Below are 17500 nucleotides of genomic sequence, written 5' to 3'. Positions count from 1 at the left end.
TTCATGCTACGTGCCCAGGTGTTCTTCCTGTACTTCTTCGCGGGAATCAAGAAGCTGGACAGTGATTGGCTGGCCGGCCACTCCATGCGCCACCTGGGGGAGCACTGGGTGTTCTATCCCTTCCGGTCAGTGGATGAGAGATAGATAGATGGATATATATATATATATATATATATATATATATATATATAGAGAGAGAGAGAGAGAGAGAGAGAGAGAGAGAGAGAGAGAGAGAGAGAGAGAGAGAGAGAGAGAGAGAGAGAGAGAGAGAGAGAGAGAGAGAGAAAGAGAGAAAGTGAAAATCAAGACGGGTTACGTAACACTTGGATAGATTTTAGAGCAACCAAGCCGACAGATTAACAAACAAATAAAGGAATTCGTACTATGATGAAAAAGATGGTTAGAAGGATTCGAACTCTGGTGTTTTGGGTCTTCAGCTCTGTAACCTGATCACCTTCTCCCTTAGATACCGTATCTCTGTTTCCTCCGTGGCAGTGTCTTCGTCAGCGTCGACACCGTTGACTACTACATCATCCACCTGGGCGGCTTCCTCCTGGACCTCACCCTGGGCCCGCTCCTCCTGTGGCCACCCTCCAGGAAGCTCGCCCTCGTCTTTGGCTCTTCTTTCCACCTTATGAACTCACAAATATTCTACATTGGTGAGGAGCCAAACCGGGTACTACATCTCTCTCTCTCTCTCTCTCTCTCTCTCTCTCTCTCTCTCTCTCTCTCTCTCGTATCTATATATCTTATCTCTTGTATTATTATTTATGTATTTATTTATTCTGCAGGCATGTTTCCGTGGGTGTGTTTGGCCACTCTTCCCATCTTCTGTCGCTGTGATTGGCCTCGCACACTGCTTGCCTCCCTTCCAAGGCTGCCACCACTTCCAGGACAATGCCAGAGACGTGCTGAGGGAGGAGCACAGGCTAACGACGAGACGGTAAACAAAGAAAAGGTTGAAGTTAAAAGAGAAGGAGAAGAAGACAAGAAACAAAAGAACGTGACAAGAAAGGTGGAGGAACATAAGGTTTTGCCGACACTCAAGAGAAATAAGAATTGTTTATATCCAGGTAAGACAACTGCAGCTCTTTAAATCTATTATTCATTGAGGTAACAGGAAAAATTATTATTGGTATCTGAGAATGATGGGAAATACTTAGGTTATTGAGATATAAGTGTTATATATGTGTGCTTACTCTTGGCTGCTGGTGGTGGTGGTGGTGGTGGTGTAGGTGTGGCGGGCGTGACAGGGAAGCAGAAGGCGACGACGGTGCTGGTGGCGTGTTACCTCCTCACCCAATCCGTGCTGCCCTTCTCCCACTGTGTTACCAAAGTTGGTCAGCCGGCTTGCTCGTGTCTTGGGTGTATTTGATATTATTTCATTATTGCTATTGTTTTCATTATTATTATTATTATTATTATTATTATTATTATTATTATTATTATTATTATTATTACTACTACTATTATTATTATTATTATTATTATTATTATTATTATTATTATTATTATTATCATTATTATTATCATCATTATTAATATTGTTATCATTATTATTGATATTATTGTTGATGTTGCCATTATTATCAGTAGTAGTAGCAGCAGTATTGTTATTATTATTATTGTTATTATTATTATTATTAGTAGTAGTAGTAGTAGTAGTAGTAGTAGTAGTAGTAGTAGTAGTAGTAGTAGTAGTAGTAGTAGTAGTAGTAGTATTGTCAAAATAATTAGTAGCAGTTTTCTATCTCAACAGTTACTACTACTACTACTACTACTATTACTACTACTACTACTACTACTACTACTACTACTACTACTGCTGCTGCTGCTGCTAATATAATAATGTGATAATGATGATGATAACAATGATAATAATAATATAATAATAATAATAATAATAATAATAATAATAATAATAATAATAATAATAATAATAATAATAATAATAATAATAATAATAATAATAATAATAATAATAATAATAATAATAATAATAATAATAATAATAATAATAATAATAATAATAATAATAATAATAATAATAATAATAATAATAATAATAATAATAACCGTCATAACAATGCAACAACCACAGGGATTCAACACGTGGACGGAGGGGCCCTATGGCTACAGCTGGGACATGATGGTGCACTCCTGGGACACTCTGCACGTCAAGGTCACCGCCGTCACCACTGCAGGGGGACACCGTCTCTACGTGGACCCCAACGTGAGTGTGTTGGGTGTGTGACTGTTGGGAGGTGGGGAGAGGGGAGCGTGGGTGGCTGTTGTAGTGTTGGTAGATGTTAAGGTTGTGGTGATAGTGGTGATGGTGATGGTGGTGGTGGTATGGGTATGGTGGTAAGTCACTCTCTCTCTCTCTCTCTCTCTCTCTCTCTCTCTCTCTCTCTCTCTCCAGATGTGGGTGTCCAGTCCCCGGTGGTCTAGTCACGCGGACATGGCGGTGCAGTACTGTCGCTGTGTGCAGAGTCGCCTCGCCGCCCTGGGACACCCCGTCACCGCCCTGCACCTCGATGTCTGGAAGTCCCTCAACGGCAGATTTCAGCAGCGGGTTTTTGATCCAACTGTGAACATCTTGGAGGCGCCCTGGTCTCCATTCAGTGAGGTATGTACACAGTTCGGAAATGTCAAACACAAACACATACACACACACACACACACACCCGGTAGCTCAGTGGTTAGAGCGCTGGCTTCACAAGCCAGAGGACCGGGGTTCGATTCCCCGGCCGGGTGGAGATATTTGGGTGTGTCTCCTTTCACGTGTAACCCCTGTTCACCTAGCAGTGAGTAGGTACGGGATGTAAATCGAGGAGTTGTGACCTTGTTGTCCCGGTGTGTGGTGTGTGCCTGGTCTCAGGCCTATCCGAAGATCGGAAATAATGAGCTCTGAGCTCGTTCCGTAGGGTAACGTCTGGCTGTCTTATTAGAGACTGCAGCAGATCAAACAGTGAAACACACACACACAACCAAAGGAGGCGCTTCCCGTTAATATACTTTTTGCTTATTCATCTCTTTCTTTAATTAAGACGGAAAATTTTGGAGTGATAGAGAATAACAGAAAATCTTCACTTATTTTTTTTCCTTTTTTACGTTATGGCCTATAGCGACTGTAGGCATACTTGAAGAGTGTATGTGGGAAGCCCTGTTCAGCTTCCGGCCATTAGTGGCGCAGGCAATTTTATTTACAGTGATACCCATATTAGGGTCCATATCACTACCCAAGCACATCTTTGGTGTAACCACCTAGAACCTGGGTATCATGGTGACATGTAGGTAACTTTAAACCACTCGACAAATGGCCTAGCTTCAAAGCGGTATGTGGTGGGATTCGAACCTACGTGTGGACGTCTGCCTGATCCCACGCTCACCACCTTATCGAGTACACCACCACCTCACGTGGCTGCCTCTGTTTCATTTTACCACTAGGAACCATCTGCTTGAAAACTCACGCAAGGGTACAAAAGTTATTGTTCTCTCTGTGCTTTTATAGAGGCATCGACACGCTGGACATGGAGCAACGACACCTGCTCTCATCCCTGCATTTTTTTGTATCCCAGACTACAAGGATGAGATATGACTCTCCAACATCCTGGACACAACACTATGAGACGTGATTTCCTCTTTTCCTCATTGCATGTCTTTTGCTTCTTAAACTAAGCAGGACGTGGTCAAGGACACTGAGACACTAGACAAGGGACTGACAGACATATCCTCTTTGCAATACCCTCCACCTCTTTGTTGAGCGAGATGAAGGCTGAGTCACCGATACAATAGGCGTCGGTGCTCTCTTCCTATGTGGGTGTTGCTGTGGCATCCTGCAGGACACAGTTCCTGCCTGATCCACATCTTCGCTGCTGCATCGCTGCTTCTTTAATGGCGCAGAACACTCTCCAAGATTGCATTATTCGTCTTTACTGCTGGGCCTCTTTCACAAGTGTTCCGTGCAATTACAGGTTCCACTGATTTACCTACAATTGAAGTTAGATTGAGTGGACAATAGTTCACCATAAATGTTTTGTCTATTCACTGAAAAATGGAAGTACATCCCCTTGCTTTCATATCGGACACTATTTTTTTTTCTTCTTCTCCTTTCGTTTATGTATTTATTTATCTATTTATTTATTAATTTATTTATTTACATCGAATGATTCCTTAAAGATATTAATCAAGTCTTCATCGCATTATTTTTATACTGTGATGTACATTTCATGTTGCTCTGATGGCTTGAAGTGAAGTACTAATGTTATACTTCTATGTATGATACAAATAAACGTGGTCTGAGAGGCTGGAAAAAATAATGGAGACAAAGAAGAGGAGGAGTAGGAGCAGGAGAAGGAAGAGTAGGAGAAAGAGAAGAAAGTTAACATTAGAGATTACTTTAGAAATTATTCACACCCTCTGCCTTCTCCTTTCTGCCAGACGCCATGGGTGCTGCCGGTGGTGACGGAGCTGGACCACTGGAGAGAGCGACTGTACCGACAGCAGGAGAGCAAGGATGAGTCTGTGTCCCTCGCCGAGAAACTCTTCGTGGCGGACTTCCCGGGTGAGGTGCCGCTGCCTCCTCCTCCTTCTCCTCCTCCTCCTCCTCCACCTCCTCCTCCTCCTCCATTTCTTTGTTCTTGTAGGTTTTCTTGTTCTCATTCTTGTCCTTGTCTTTGTCTTTTCTCTTGTTCTCGTGTTTGACCTTCTTCTCCCCCTCTTCCTCCTCAATCTCTTATTCTTCTTCTTCTTTTCCTCTTCCTCCTCCTCCTCCTCCTCCTCCTCCTTCTCCTCCTCCTCCTCCTCCTTCTCTTTCTCCTCCTCCTTCTCCTCTTACTCCTTTTCCTTCTCAACTTTTTTTCTTCAAATTCCATCGTTGTTCCTACTTTATTCTGCATCATGATCATTTTTGTTTGTTAAGTTTTTGTTTCGATTTATCTTTTCTTCGTTTTGTTTTTCCATTTCAGACAAATTGTACTCACCTTTTTTTACGCGTTATTTGTTATACTCAGTGTTTTCTATCTTGTTGTATAATCTTTCTTTACGCATATCCATATTTTAGGGTTTTTTTCATGTGTTGTTTTCTTTATTTTGTAATTAATGTTCTTTCTTATAATGTTCAGGTCTGACTCTGGAGAATTATTTGAGCGCTGATTTGGAGAACGTAACCCTGGAGGTGCTGAAAGGGGAGGTGGTGGTGCTCCTGTCGTGTCAGAGTGGCGTCGAGGGTCTCTCAAACGTCTTACATGTTCCTAGGAGCGGCGACACTAATGGCACAACACATCGCCAGCAGAGGGAGGGTATGAGAACTCTCGCCCACCAGCCTTGGCACACGGCGCAGGAACCATCGGTAGAAAGCTTCAACTTCGATAAAGAAATAGACAGCACAAACTTGAATACTGAACCTCATGACCTCGCCGGGAGCATTCAGAGGGCGCGACAGAGCCTTCAGGAGCTAGTTGGCAGTGACTACGAGGGGGCTGTAGGCTTGATGGAGCTTCCCAGTGGCACGGCTAAGGTAAATGTATGCTCCGTGGCACTGTATGTCGGTGGGAGCATGATCTTGCCCAGTGGTGCCTTTCATTCTGTCACCACCACGTCCTCCGCGCCTGCTGTCTATGCGTACACCTACATCAATGCGACGTTGAGGGAGGACGAAGAGAAGCGGAATCAGACACCAAGTAGTAATGCAGCAAGCGAGGCATGCGCAGCAGAACAGGACAGTAGCACAGATTCCTCCGATACAGAAGACAGCAAGACACACGACAGACAGAGCCTTGTGGACGGCAACGGCGTCTACCACCCCACCACTGCCGACTTCCCTACATTTGAAGATCTATTTAAATTCATCAAGCGGAAACTAGAGTTATTCTGGCGGGCAGGAAGGCTGCTGCTGGCCGCCTGTCATTGCCTGCTGACCAGCTCCTGTGTGAAGGTCGAGTAGCAAGGTGTATCTTAACTGAGGACACACCTGGCAGATCACCCAGTGAACGACATCGAACAATCTGGACACACTCAGAAGTTTGTTATGCTACACTATCCTTTCATGATCTTTACCTCTTCACCTCAATCTTAAATGTTATATTCTGTTGACAGTTTCCTTACAAAACCTAACGATTGATAGATTCCACGATCACCGATCTTGGTATTGAAGGGAACCGAAATTCACAGTGAAATTATGTGCGACAAGCTACACGACTAGTGGCCGCTACTTCTAAGCATCTAGTAGTGGATAAGGTGGTGAGCGTGGGATCGGGGAGACGTCCACGTGTAGGTTCGAATCCCACCACGTACAACCTTAAAACACTTTGCCATTTGTCGAGTTGTTTAAAGTTACCTACATGTCACCATGATACCCAGGTTCTAGGTGGTTACACCACTATAAATAAAATTGCCTGCGCCACTAATGGGCGGAAGCTGAACAGCGCTTCCCATACACTCTTCAACTGTGCCTACAGGCGCTATAGGCCTTACCGTAAAAAAAAATATATTTTTTTATTCATTAAAGATGTTCAAGGTGCGATAACAGATCCTATTTACCTGTAAGACTAACCTGTTCCGATCCTCCTATAGAAGGTCGCCGTATAGGGTTGTGTGTAGTTGGATGCAGTGTGCTTGAGCCTGTGTCACAAGTCATGAAAATGGTCTGTGTCTATCAATACTTGTCTGTTGATCAACCTAACATGATTCCTCTCATGTTCCTCAAGCAGATTTTCAACAGCTTTTTATTTGTCACACGAAGATTTTTCTCCTTTTTTCTTTTCCTCTTCTTCTTCTTCTTATTATTATTATTATTATTATTATTATTATTATTATTATTATTATTATTATTATTATTATTATTATTATTATTTGTAGTAGTAGTAGTAGTAGTAGTAGTATTGCTATTATTATTATTATCATTATTATTATTATTATTATTATTATTATTACTATCATTATTATTATCTATTATCATGTAATAATTATTATTATCATTATTATTATTATTACTATCGTCATCATCATCATCATCATTATTATTATTATTATTATTATTATTATTATCATTATTATTGTTATTGTTATTATTATTATTATTATTATTATTATTGTTATTACTATCCTTTTTTTATCATTTCCGGTCAGTGGTATGTACAAGTCTGGCAAAGTTTGCTCTCTTTTTGAATCAGAGGAAAGCAACGCCTCATATGAGTTCATTTAGCTCGTGAGCAGTAGTCCTCTGCTGCTCACAACGTAGGAACTTGCAAAATGTAATAGTACTTTTAGGATTTTGATTGACCCTGGTAGAGAGCGACGGACAGGTGGGCAGACAAAAGATTAGCGATTTTCAGTTCTGTCACCCGCTCCCTGCTTGCCATTTTACCTTCTTACGAGAAAATGCATACCTCTCTTCCTCTCACTCCGCTTCCCCCTCTCCTCTCTCTCTTTAGTGATGATCATAGGATAAATCAAACATCTAAACAATGTACCACAGGTGAATAAATTTAGTGTTTTTAATATATAAGTACAGTACATAGACTATATTTTCTTCAGGAAAGATCTCAAAAACATGAATCGTGCAACAGTTAATTCAGAAGTGATTATTCAACTAACGATAGCAATGTCGTTAGTGAAATAATAAAAAATAAAAATAAAAACAATATTGTAATATGTATTGGACGACTTCACGTGGCTTGTTTTCAAATGAAAAAAGCTTCTGCTAACTCAGTAGTATCCTTAGCTGTTAAGAGAGCGCAGAGAAGAGAGCGGGCTGGGCGTCAGAGGAAACAATATGTGAAAGTACTGAAACATACTTATTTTAGAAATACTAGCACTTATAAAGCTATATCGTTTTATGAGAGAGAGAGAGAGAGAGAGAGAGAGAGAGAGAGAGAGAGACGATAGGCTCTTAGAGGAGAGTAGCCGCGGCGAAGGTCCAATAGGCGGCGCAGGCAAGAGAGCAAAGCAGTCACTCGGGATGTCACACTTGCTTCTTGTCAAGTTTTTCTTCTTTTTTTTATGCAAGAAACGAAACCACTCAAGGGCAACAAAAAATTTAAAAAGGTCCACTTAATTGCCAGTTCCCTCAAAGATTAAAAGAGTTAGCTAAAAGTCTGGGACAAATGTCTTGAAACCTCCTTCTTAAAAGAAGTCAAGTCGTAAGAAGATAGAAACACAGAAGCAGGCAGTGAGTTCCAGAGTTTACCAGAGAAAGATATAAATGACTGAGAGTACACTGGTTAACTCCTGCATTAGAGTGTTATGATAGACAGACTACTTTTATGCGCGGAGTAATGTAATGTTCTGTATATGATGTACTACGACCGTGGGTATTGCTGCGCCACCCCACGGGACGCCAAGACAGTCTGCTGGTTTCCAACGCAGCTTAAGGAACAGGTCCCCGCTCTGCCTGGCAATTCGCTTGCCTTCTTTGACTGGTTCTCCTGTCCTGCATAGCCAGTCTAGTTCTACAGTCTACAGTCACACTCCAGTGTGTAACTGTATTCTACATCATCACGCTTGCTACAAGCTTCATCTAGCCGCTCCCGACTACAAGTTTCTCTCTGGCCGCCGGCTACTTGTCAAGCCTTTCCACATCCGCTCGCTACCAAGCTACCAAACCTCCAGTATATTTTGTATCCTACAATAAACACAGGAAAGCTCCCCCAGTGTTTCTCTTCAGCCACACCAGAACATATTGATGGTGCCAGCGGTACCAGAACAGAGTTGGACAGACTATAGGGGTGAGAGGAAGAAGAAAGGTTTGTGCAGCTACGCCGCAGGAGGAGGGGAGGCATGCAGTTAGCAAGATTAGAAGAACAGAAGGCATGAAAATAGCGATTAAAGATAGTAAGAGATACGTCTTTCCGGCGGTGAGAAAGACGGTCAGTCAGAGGACGGGAGTTGATGAGACGAAAAGCTTTTGATTCCACCCTATCTAATAGATTTGTGTTAGTGGAACACCCCACAAACATGCCAAGAGCACTCCATACAAGGACGGATAAGACCATTGTACAGTTAGCAGTTGGAGGAGCGAGAAAACTGGCGGAGACACCTCAGAACGCCGAACTTCATAGAAGCTGTTAGCAAAAAATGAGATGTGTAGTTTCTAGTTAAGATTACAAGTAAAGGACAAACCTAGGATATACAGTGCAGAAGATGGGAGCAGCTGACTGTCATTGAAGAAGAGGGCATAGTTGTCTGGAAGGTTATGTTGAGTTAATAGACGAAGGAATTGAGTTTTTGAGGCTTTGAACACTACTAAGTTTTCTCTGCTCCAATCAGAAATTTTTGAGAGATCAGAAATCAGGCGTTCTATGGTATTCCTGCGTGATCTGTTGACTTCCTGAAGGGTTGGACGTCTCTGAAAAGACGTAGAAAGATATAGGGTGGTATCATCAGCGTAGGAATGGATAGGGCAAGAAGTTTAATTAAGAAGATCTTTAATAAGTAATAGAAAGAGAGTGGGTGACAGGACAGAACCCTGAGGAGCAACACTGTTAATAGATTCAGGAGAACAGTGGCCGTCTACCACGGCTGCAATAGAACGGTCGGAAAAGAAAACTTGAGACGAAATTGCAAAGGGAAGGATAGAAACCGTAGATCAGTTTTGAAATTAAAGCTTTATGCCAAATTCTATCAAAAACTTTTGATATTTCTGATGCAACAGCAAAATTTTCACCGAAATCTCTAAAAGAGGATGACCAAGACTCAATAAGGAAAGCCAGATCACCAGTAGAGCGGCCCTGATGGAAGTCATATTGGCGACCAGATAGGAGGTTGTGAACTGACAGATGTTTGAGAATGTATTCAGTAAGAAGGAGAATAGTGTGAAATATCTTGCAGTAGTAAAGTTGATTTCAAGGTAGAGAAGGACTGGAGCATACGACACTGGATTTTGGTGTGAATTGCGATTTATTTGAGAATCCAGAGAGAATTCTGCAGAAAAGGAAGAGCGGGGAACAAACCGTGAACGCTGCAGCTCGGCACTGCCTGTCACTTCATCCATTAGACAGAAAACACACACACACACACACACACACTTCATCTAAATTAACAAACACAAACACAAAACTAATACGAAACGCAACACTAGAATAAGCGTCACAGATTACAGACGAACAGCATCTTAATTTGGAAAAATAATGTGTCTGTCTAGATAGCAACGCAGAGGAAGGTAAAATGATTGTTAGAGGGGATTTAAAACAAATTTTTTTCCAATGGACAATCTTCTAAAGTGCTGATGGTTGGCAGGAGGAAAGGGAGACAGGGCAGAGGGAAGGGAACGGAAGGACGGAGCTTGAAGGGAGGGTGAGGAACGGAAGGAGAAAAAGGAGAAAAAAAGAAACTCAGCTAATACTGTTTGCTTCTGTCGGGATGGCGGCGAGTTCAGGGTGACTGTGTGCATGTAGGAGGAGCGGGGCGGTCCTCAGCTCATCCTTGGCCAGTGTAGGCGTCCCTGACACGACCTTGGGAGGAGCGGAAGAGCAGGGACGGATTGATGATCTGCTGGTCGGGGCGGTACAGCTGCAGCAGGTAGGCAGGCATCATGGAGCCGAATCCGCGCTTCTCCCACACCTGAAGGAGGAGGCGTGGCACCCAGGTGGCTCACCCTCAGGTGGTGATGCTGGTGGTGGTGGTGTGAGTAATGATAGTGACAGAAGGAGTGAGAAGTGGTAGTAGTAGTAGTAGTAGTAGTAGTAGTAGTAGTAGTAGTAGAGTAGAAGTAGTAGTAAAAGTAGTAGTAATACTAGTAGTAGTAGAAGTAGTAGTAGTAGTAGTAGTAGTAGTAGTAGTAGTATTGGTAGTAGTACTTACTGGTGGTGGTAGTAGTAGTAGTAGCAGTAGTAATAGTAGAAGTAGTAGTAGTAATAGTAGTAGTAGTAGTAGTAGTAGTAGTTGTTGTTGTTGTTGTTGTTGTTGTTGTTGTTGTTAATGTTGTTGTTGTTATATTGTTGTTTTAGTTGTAGTCATAATGATTATGATGATGATGATGATGATACTATTATTAATGATTTTAATAGTAATAAATATAGTAATGATAATAATAATAATAGTAATAATAATAATAATAATAATAATAATAATAATAATAATGATAATAATGATAATAATAGTAGTAGTAGTAGTAGTAGTAATAGTAGTAGTAGTAGTAGTAGTAGTAGTAGTAATACTGTTAATAGTGGTAATAGTAGTAATGTGTGTGTGTACACACACACACACACACACACACACACACACACACACACACACACACACACACACTATATATATATAAGAGCGGAAGGAAGGAAGAACCTTTAAATTACAGACCGGTATCACTAACTAGTGTAATATGCAAGATGTGTGAAAGAATAATAAAGAAACAATGGATCGAGTTCCTTGAAGACAACAAATTAATATCAAATAGCCAATTTGGTTTTAGAAAAGACGGTCGTGTAACTAATTTATTGAGTTTCTATTCTAGAATAGTTGATAGAGTACAAGAGAGAGAGGGATGGGTTGACTGTATTTATTTGGATTTAAAAAAGGCGTTTGACAAAGTACCACATGCAAGATTACTATGGAAGTTAGAGGAGAAGGGTGGCTTAAAAGGAAGCACATTGAGATGGATAGAAAATTATTTGAGGGGGAGAGAAATAAGGACGGTAGTTAAAGATATGAAGTCCAAGTGGAGAGCAGTAGAAAGCGGAGTGCCACAGGGGTCAGTATTGGCACCAATACTTTTCCTCATTTATATTAACGACATGCCAGAAGGAGTGAACAGCTACATAAATCTGTTTGCAGATGATACGAAACTGTGCAGAGTTATAAAGCAAAAGAGGATTGTGAAATACTGCAAGAAGACCTAAATAAGATCTGGGAATGGAGTAAAAGTGGGAAATGGAATTCAATGTGAACAAAAGCCATGTCATGGAAATGGGAAAGAGTGAAAGACGACCTGTGGGAATCTATAAGATGGGAGATGGAGTAGAACTGGAGAAAGTAAAAAGGAAAAGGACTTAGGAGTGACGATGGAAGAAAACAATCAACCAGTAAGCCATATTGATAGAATTTTTAGAGAAACATATAATTTGCTAAGGAATATTGGAGTAGCATTTCACTACATGGACAAAGAAATGATGAAGAAATTGATAAGTACTATAATAAGACCCAGATTGGAATATGCAGGAGTAGTGTGGACCCCTCATAAAAAGAAACACATAAGGAAATTGGAGAGACTACAAAAAATGGCTACAAGAATGGTTCCAGAATTTGAAGGGATGACATATGAGGAGAGATTAAAGGCTATGGATCTACCAACCCTGGAACAAAGACAGGAGAGAGGAGATTTGATACAAGTTTATAAATTGATCAACGGAATGGACCAAGTGGATAATGAGAAACTGATCCTGAGAGAAGAATATGACATTCGAAGCACAAGATCGCATAGTAAAAAGCTGAGAAAAGGAAGATGTCTGAGAGATGTTGAAAAATATAGTTTCCCTCAAAGATGTATTGAGACGTGGAACAGTTCAAATGAAGAAGTAGTGTCTGCAACGAGTGTGCATACTTTTAAAGTAAGATTGGATAAGTGTAGATATGGAGACGCGGCCACACGAGCATAAAGCCCAGGCCCTGTAAAACTACAACTAGGTAAATACAACTAGGTAAATACTATGAGCTCTGAGCTCGCTCCGTAATGGGGAAGACTGGCTGGGTGACCAGCAGGCAACCGAGGTGAATCACACACACACACACACACACACACACACACACACACACACACACACACACACGGTAGCTCAGTGGTTAGAGCGCTGGCTTCACAAGCCAGAGGACCAGAGTTCGATTCCCTGGCCGGGTGGAGATATTTGGGTGTGTCTCCTTTCACGTGTAGCCCCTGTTCACCTAGCAGTGAGTAGGTACGGGATGTAAATCGAGGAGTTGTGACCTTGTTGTCCCGGTGTGTGATGTGTGCCTGGTCTCAGGCCTATCCGAAGATCGGAAATAATGAGCTCTGAGCTCGTTCCGTAGGGTAACGTCTGGCTGTCTCGTCAGAGACTGCAGCAGATCAAACAGTGAAACACACACCGCGTAGTGTAGTGGTTAGCACGCTCGACTCACAATCGAGAGGGCCGGGTTCGAATCCCGGTAAACGGCGAGTCAAATGGGCAAGCCTCTTAATGTGTGACCCTTGTTCACCTAGCAGTAAATAGGTACGGGATGTAACTGGAGGGGTTGTGACCTCGCTTTCCCGGTGTGTGGAGTGTGTTGTGGTCTCAGTCCTACCCGAAGATCGGTCTATGAGCTCTAAGCTCGCTCCGTAATGGGGAAGACTAGCTGGATGACCAGCAGACGACCGAGGTGAATCATACACACACACACACACACACACACACACAGTAATACCATGTTATGTATTCCTGCCGTACTTCTTGTATTCTGGCCAGCGGTGACTCTGAGATGGGACCCGCTTGCCCTTGTTTTTTTGTTCATGCTTCTGAGTGGTGGCAGGTGTTTACTGAGTTACTGTGTTGTTACAATTAGCTGTTTTTTCTGTGGGTGAATGATGATTGGCCTGACTCAATTGTGATCGATTGCAGCTTTGGTGAACACTCGGAATTGCCTAGCTGGTGAGGTGGTCTTGTCTTGGGTGAGTGCGGTCTATAATGTTCCCACTCGATAGAGGCCCATGTCTGTCCGGGCACATCTGGATCCTGCCGGGAGCAGAGGGAAGACCCTATTGATAGTAAGCCTGAGTGTGACCAGGTGTACTGCGAAGCAGTGGTTGAGCTGAACGGTGAACAACACTACTGGCTCAGGTTCTGAACAAGGCGCACCAACCCATCACCCCTGCATGTGTGAAGAAATGGATTGCTGTCCTGCAGAACTCTTTCATGGTCACCACAATTGAGCTTTTAAGAGCAGGCATCGAATGTAAATAGAAAAATGATAATAAAATTATAATGATAATGAAATACAAAGGAATCTACTAAAGTTTCCCTCTTCAATCCTGTATTTTTTTATCAGCCTAATAAATGTTGAGGGAGACATCCTGCCAGCACTCAGTGAGATGGAGCACAATGCTTCAAACCAGGTGTTATTCTAATGAGAGGAAACTTAATTATTATAGCTAGTTGCCACCTTTCTATTTTTTTTTTATCCGTTCTGGGTTTTTTTTTTCTTATTTCATTCCTTCCTTTCTTCCGTTCTGCTTTCTTCTTATCACGCCACTCACAACCACTACCTGCATACTTGTCGATATCCCTCTCGATACCCAGGCCATCGTCATGTGCCTCGGCCTGCCTGTCTTACCTGCAGTGGCTCAGATTGGTCTGGAACGTCTTGGTCACTCTGGTCGCTCTGGGCATCAAGGAAGGGCGTCTCTTTGTCCCAGTAGATTCCTTCCTCATTGGGCGAGAAGGGTCGGGGTTGGCCTGACCTATAAGCGATATGGGCGGCCGCCGCCCCGAACACCGCCACTATCAGCAGGCCGAGCAGCGTGGTGCCCACAGGACTCTGAGAAAGGTACCGAGTAAAGCTCTCATGAACAAGAACAAGTTGGCTAAATTCCCCCATCCCCTGCTATTCCTCGTTCTACTCACTGATCTTCCCTATAAATTTTGTTCATCATGGCCTCGGCCTCCGAACTTATATGTATCTACATAAGAACATAAGAAGATGAGGGAAGCTGCACGAGGCCATCAGGCCTACACGTAGCAGTCCTTGTATAATTATATGAACATACCTAATTCCACCTACCAACCCTATCCATGAATTTGTCTAATCTTCATTTCAGGCTCCCTATTGACTTAGAATTAATTGTATGAAATGGCACTGAAAATATGGAGCACTAGTAATTACAACGATTTTTTCTTCTGTAACAGCTTAGCACATCAGCATATGATTGGTGGTTCAGCGAGCAGTGTAATTCCACGGTTACCGGTCATGATTTAGAGAATAATCTTGTTTTTTAATGTGTAGTGGCGCCCTTCTCTGACATGTTCTGCACATCTTGCTGTCTTCTGCTGCAATTGTCGAGTTCCCTGCTGCTTTGAACCTTGTATCAGTTGCATGAGTGTCCATCACTTGTCTTTGTTGAGCAAAATTTCACTTTTCTCATTTTTTTCTGTCTTTATAATGTTCAGTCACTAAAAACTGGTTTTCTTTACTCGTGGACAGGCTCACTTTTGAGGAGACTGCTTAAGACTGTTTTTCTTGTCTCTGGTTTATAATCTTGATATCTTCATGAAAATTCTTATGATTCATATCAAGAATAGAATCTACTGGCTTTCTATTTACTTATTTCTTGTCAAGGAATCTTTTCGTAAATACATAAGTAATTTGTAATTGTCAGCAAGCATGGAGGCACAATCATTGTTTTCATGCAATCTGAAAAATCTGAAATGTTAGATTAGAGATGTTTCCCTCGTGTTGTAGAGAAAACAAATTCGCCACCCGTCTGCAGACACAGATATCATGAGGACGAGGTGAGAAGTTTAGGCACTTCACGGAGCTCCACTGTGGCGTGACAACCGGAACTGAACCACTTTTTTCGAAGTAGATTTTTTTTTTTTCATTTTGTAAATTAGTGCTATAAAAGTTGCATTACCCTCTGCCAAAGAAGACTTGGAAATTTCCTTTAAGCTTCCTTGCTCCTCGTCACTTCAGCAACACAGCAAATACTAAACAAACCGTGGGAATTTACTTTAAGGAAAGAACACTTGCATCACATTAAAACGTCAGGAACAGCAACAATGTCACTTGTAAGATATTGTGTTGAAATATTGTGTCTTCAGCTTATCTGCCTATCAAAAGACTCGATACATCCCTACGCTGACAGAAACATTGCCACTGATCATCTGTAAACATAATCATAATAAAGATAAACTTGCCTTCATCGAAGTGGTTGTAATACCAAAGAGTGACGATGACAACAACGACGACTAGATGGAGGACGACAGCGGCACGCGACACGTTACTTGTTCCTGCCTTCTTGCCTTGAAAGACTAGAATGAGCCAGACCACGTTCACGTACACCTCTTATCCTCCTCCTCGACCTCTTCCTCCTCCTCCTCCTCCTCCTCCTCCTCCTTCTCTTCCTCCAAAGCCGCCCCCTCACACTTCGCAAGCCCCGCCCATTCATTTCTCTTCTACCAACCACAACAAGCCTGGGATGGACTGAAGCAACTCATTTAGCAAAAACACGCTAAAATGTGCATCACTATTCCTCCTCCTCCTCCTCCTCCTCCTCCTCCTCCTCCTCCTCCTCCAACCATCACTATTACTACTTCTACTACCACCGCTACCACCACCACCACCACTACTACTACTACTACTACTACTACTACTACTACTACTACTAGTACCATTACTATTACTACTACTACTACTACTACTACTACTACTACTACTACTACTACTACTACTACTATTACTACTTCTACTATTACTACTATTACTACTACTACTACATCATTCTCATTATAAGCATCATTAATATCAATCTTCTTCTTCTTCTTCTTCTTCTTCTTCTTCTTCTTCTTCTTCTTCTTCTTCTTCTTCTTCTTCTTCTTCCTCTTCTTCTTCTTTTTCTTCTTCCCTTTCTGCATTTCTAATACATACGGATATTGGCTTCATCATTTACTCAACTGTGTAGTGGACGAGCAGATCAATAACTGTATTTGAATAATTCGTCGCTTAATTGCTAACTGGTCATCATCTTTCTCTAAACAAAAGAGTGCTGTGCCTAGCGGAAATTTCCTTACATTTTATTCAGTGATGGTTTTTTTTCCCATCAGCTCTTGGTGGTGGTGTTTCCAGAAGGACTTATAGTGGCTGATTAAGAGCCCTTCCTACTTGTCTGTTTTCTTTCCGCGAGAGTAATGAAGAAATATCAAATATACTCCCATCAAGCAGACAACAGGAATCAATACTCATAGTCGTCCTTATACCTAGCCAATATTAGTCTTCCTCTTTCTCCTCTTGCTCCTGCTCCTGCTTCACTGTTTTTCCTCATTTGGTACCTCTGCCCCGGAGCGCACCACTTTCCCCACCTCCCACGCGCATTAGGTCGATCGTGATAATCACTGAAAGACGAGGAGACGTGGGTGGATGAAATTGGGAAGGGAGAAGGAAGAAGAGGATGAGGAGTACGTAGAAGGAGGAAGAATTATTGCACATGGAGATGATTAGGGGAGAGCAAGTAAGAGACAGAGAACGCAAAAGAGAGCTAGAGAGAGAGAGAGAGTGTGTGTGTGTGTGTGTATGAGTTGGTCCTCAGCCGTTTGCCGTCGCTCGTCACACTCGTCACCGGTGGGAAATCTTTGTTAGTGAGGCTGATGGAGTGATGGAAGCCACCTTTTCTCGAGGGATTTGCGCCTCACTAACCCACCATGAACGCCCCGTCCTGCCCCCACCGTCACTCCCCGCTGGCCTTATCCCCAACTCCCCACCTTACATTAGCATTCCCACGCTCCTTCCTATGCCGCACTCCCCACGCCCCATCAAGCATATCTTATTTGAAAATGTG

General features: G+C 42.3%; 2 protein-coding genes across 2 annotated transcripts in view; one reads left to right on the top strand and one right to left on the bottom strand.

Annotated features, from left to right (window-relative positions):
- LOC123519942 (vitamin K-dependent gamma-carboxylase-like) overlaps positions 1 to 6353 on the top strand; it is a 12994-nt gene extending 6641 nt beyond the window's left edge. The window contains 8 exon segments of the mRNA XM_045281668.1: positions 1 to 125; positions 496 to 659; positions 792 to 1073; positions 1236 to 1336; positions 2102 to 2233; positions 2423 to 2629; positions 4444 to 4567; positions 5127 to 6353. Of these exon segments, the coding sequence (XP_045137603.1) occupies positions 1 to 125; positions 496 to 659; positions 792 to 1073; positions 1236 to 1336; positions 2102 to 2233; positions 2423 to 2629; positions 4444 to 4567; positions 5127 to 5947 (1956 nt within the window). The 3' untranslated portion in view covers positions 5948 to 6353.
- Positions 6354 to 9881: 3528 nt separating this feature from the next.
- LOC123520244 lies at positions 9882 to 15975 on the bottom strand. Its single transcript, XM_045282349.1, has 3 exons — positions 15864 to 15975; positions 14284 to 14487; positions 9882 to 10563 (listed from the first exon to the last, which is right to left on the bottom strand). Exons 1-3 carry the CDS (start codon positions 15867 to 15869, stop codon positions 10420 to 10422), a joined length of 354 nt encoding a protein of 117 aa, XP_045138284.1. The 5' UTR covers positions 15870 to 15975; the 3' UTR covers positions 9882 to 10419.
- Positions 15976 to 17500: the final 1525 nt, after the last annotated feature.

The sequence above is a fragment of the Portunus trituberculatus genome, chromosome 46 (genome assembly GCF_017591435.1).
Source record: "Portunus trituberculatus isolate SZX2019 chromosome 46, ASM1759143v1, whole genome shotgun sequence".
NCBI lineage: Eukaryota > Metazoa > Arthropoda > Malacostraca > Decapoda > Portunidae > Portunus > Portunus trituberculatus.
This window is presented reverse-complemented; position numbering and strand designations above follow the sequence as displayed.